The sequence below is a fragment of the Athene noctua genome, chromosome 29, assembly GCF_965140245.1.
Source record: "Athene noctua chromosome 29, bAthNoc1.hap1.1, whole genome shotgun sequence".
NCBI classification, from domain to species: Eukaryota; Metazoa; Chordata; class Aves; order Strigiformes; family Strigidae; genus Athene; species Athene noctua.
This window is the reverse complement of record NC_134065.1, coordinates 2,905,952-2,908,152: the sequence shown is the minus strand read 5'-3', so window position 1 is coordinate 2,908,152 and position 2,201 is coordinate 2,905,952. Positions and strand designations below refer to the sequence as shown.

Below are 2,201 nucleotides of genomic sequence, written 5' to 3'. Positions count from 1 at the left end.
ACTATCGTTGTCTTACAAGCAATATATCATTTTATCGCTTGGTATTCCAATTCCTTGGAGCTCATAAAATCCCACCAATCTCTGGTATTAATTTCATACTCACTTTTTAAATTATGAAGAAGATTTTGCCATTAACAAAGATGGTAGTAAATAGCAGGAAGAACATTTAAAATTCAAATTAAGGAAAAAAAAAAATCATGCATGATTCTTCCTTTGTTGGCTTGTTAGTTTAGGAATGCTGCAATTATATCTTAATTGGTTGCTAAATTATGTGGTGATTGGGGGGGCCTTTGGGGTGTCACCAGAAATCCTCAGAGCAATAACAATTACCCTGCCTGTCCTGAACCTTGGAGAAGATAATGACTGCTAAATTGCTAAACAAACATTTATTAACACAATGCTGTTGATGCCTTAAGGATCCCAATTAAACTTTCATTCCACATTTTAAAGAGAGATTGAGCAGGGCAGATTCTTTGATAAGTTAACACAGCAGAGGGAGTTCTGCTCCAAGAGGAGGGTAAAGGACAAATGAAAACCAGAGAGGCTCTTGTGCAACACCGTGAGCTTTTAATGTGAAAGAGAAGGTGAGCAGCCAGTTACAGAAAATCAAGGCAATACAAGGACAAAGGTGTGATGCGGGTGTCATGCTCTGGTACCAGTGCCCCGCTCAGGACCCAGGGCACAGCCAGGGTGATGGAGGGATGCAGGGGATGGCGAGGCTGAGCCGTGCAGCCAGGGCACCCAGGGGCACGGGGCAGGGGGCTGCTGGGCACACACATCCACCTCCTGTCCCCGTGCCAGGGCAGCTGATGCATGCTGCTAGTCCCCGTGGCTCTTGCTCCATGTCCTTGTGCCTGGGCCTGGTTCCAGGGCTGTTGCTGGTTCTGGGCACCATGCTGGGGACTTTAGAAAGCCCCACAGCTCCCGCGGCGGGACCTGCCCCACCTCTGAGCTCCGGGGAGGTAATACCCCGGGCCACAGGAGGACAAGCCAGAGCTGTAGGACCTCCCACAGTTGCCAAAGCCACTAGACCCACGTTGGCCCCCATAACCCAGGGAGCCCCCGTAGCCCATGGCATCTCCAGAACCTAGGGAACGGCCGCACCCAAAGGAGCCCCCGTAACCTCCCAAGCCAAAGGAACCCCCATAGCCCCGGGAGCCCCCATAACCACTCAAGCCCCCAAAGCCCAGGGAGCTGCCGTAGCCCCCCAGACCCAGAGAGCTCCCGTAACCCCTATAGCCCCCCAAACCAAAGGAGCCCCCATAGCCAGTCAAACCCCCCAGACCCAGGGACCTCCCATAGCCCCCAAAGCCTCCCAAACCAAAGGAGCCCCCATAGCCCTGGGAGCTTCGGGAACTGAAGGAACGCCCCAGCCAGGCTGGGCCTGACGACCCCACAGCGCTCTCCTGAGGAAAAGAGCTCAGGATGGGGCCTGGGATTGTCACCACAGCCGGCGGGGGGAAGATCACAGCTCTGGAGTCGGGGCACTGCTGCACACATGGCTCATTGTAGCTCTCGGCAATCGGCTGAGGGCAGGTCACCCCGCAGGGGCTGCAGGACTCCCTGTAGCAGGACATCCGCCTTGTGATGGCTGTGAGTCTGCAATGCACAGCGTTAAGCAGGTTTCAGATGCAGAAATTGTCACCTGACTCTAGACACCTATGCTTGCTTAAAGTCAGTGGAAATTGTGACAGCCCAGGGTTCATTATCTTGCAAATTGTACCTACATCTGGTCACATAAATCCTATTCTGGGTTGTTTCCTGTCAAGATCTCCTAGATGTCATGCACAGATGCAGACATCTAGTGTCATGCACTGTGAATCTTGAGATCAGTGCTCTTGCTTGTAGCATGATGAATCTAATTTATGAAAACCAGATGAAACAGACTGAAGTTTGTTAATGTATTCACAACAAGGTAAGAAAAAGAAGTGTCGGATATAGCCCAGCTATTTCTACAGTTTGATATTGCTTCCCCAGTAGCAACTCAACTTCCAGATAGATTGTTTGCCTGTATGGGACAAATGCTACCACAATTTGGTAGATACTGTGATCACTCTGTTATTTTTAAATTTTATAATGCATGTAGATTCTGAATTGGAACTAAAACGCCTGGGAAATGATTATTCAAAGTAGCATAGAAAAACTTCCCATTTTGTTATAAGGGTAACACGTTCTGACACCAGCAGTTCTCTAACCCACGA

The 2,201-nt window shown here is 49.8% G+C and overlaps 1 protein-coding gene across 1 annotated transcript; it reads right to left on the bottom strand.

Annotated features, from left to right (window-relative positions):
• Positions 1–905: 905 nt before the first annotated feature.
• On the bottom strand, positions 906–1,577 carry LOC141971497 (uncharacterized). Its single transcript, XM_074928891.1, has one exon. It carries the CDS (start codon positions 1,575–1,577, stop codon positions 906–908), a length of 672 nt encoding a protein of 223 aa, XP_074784992.1.
• Positions 1,578–2,201: the final 624 nt, after the last annotated feature.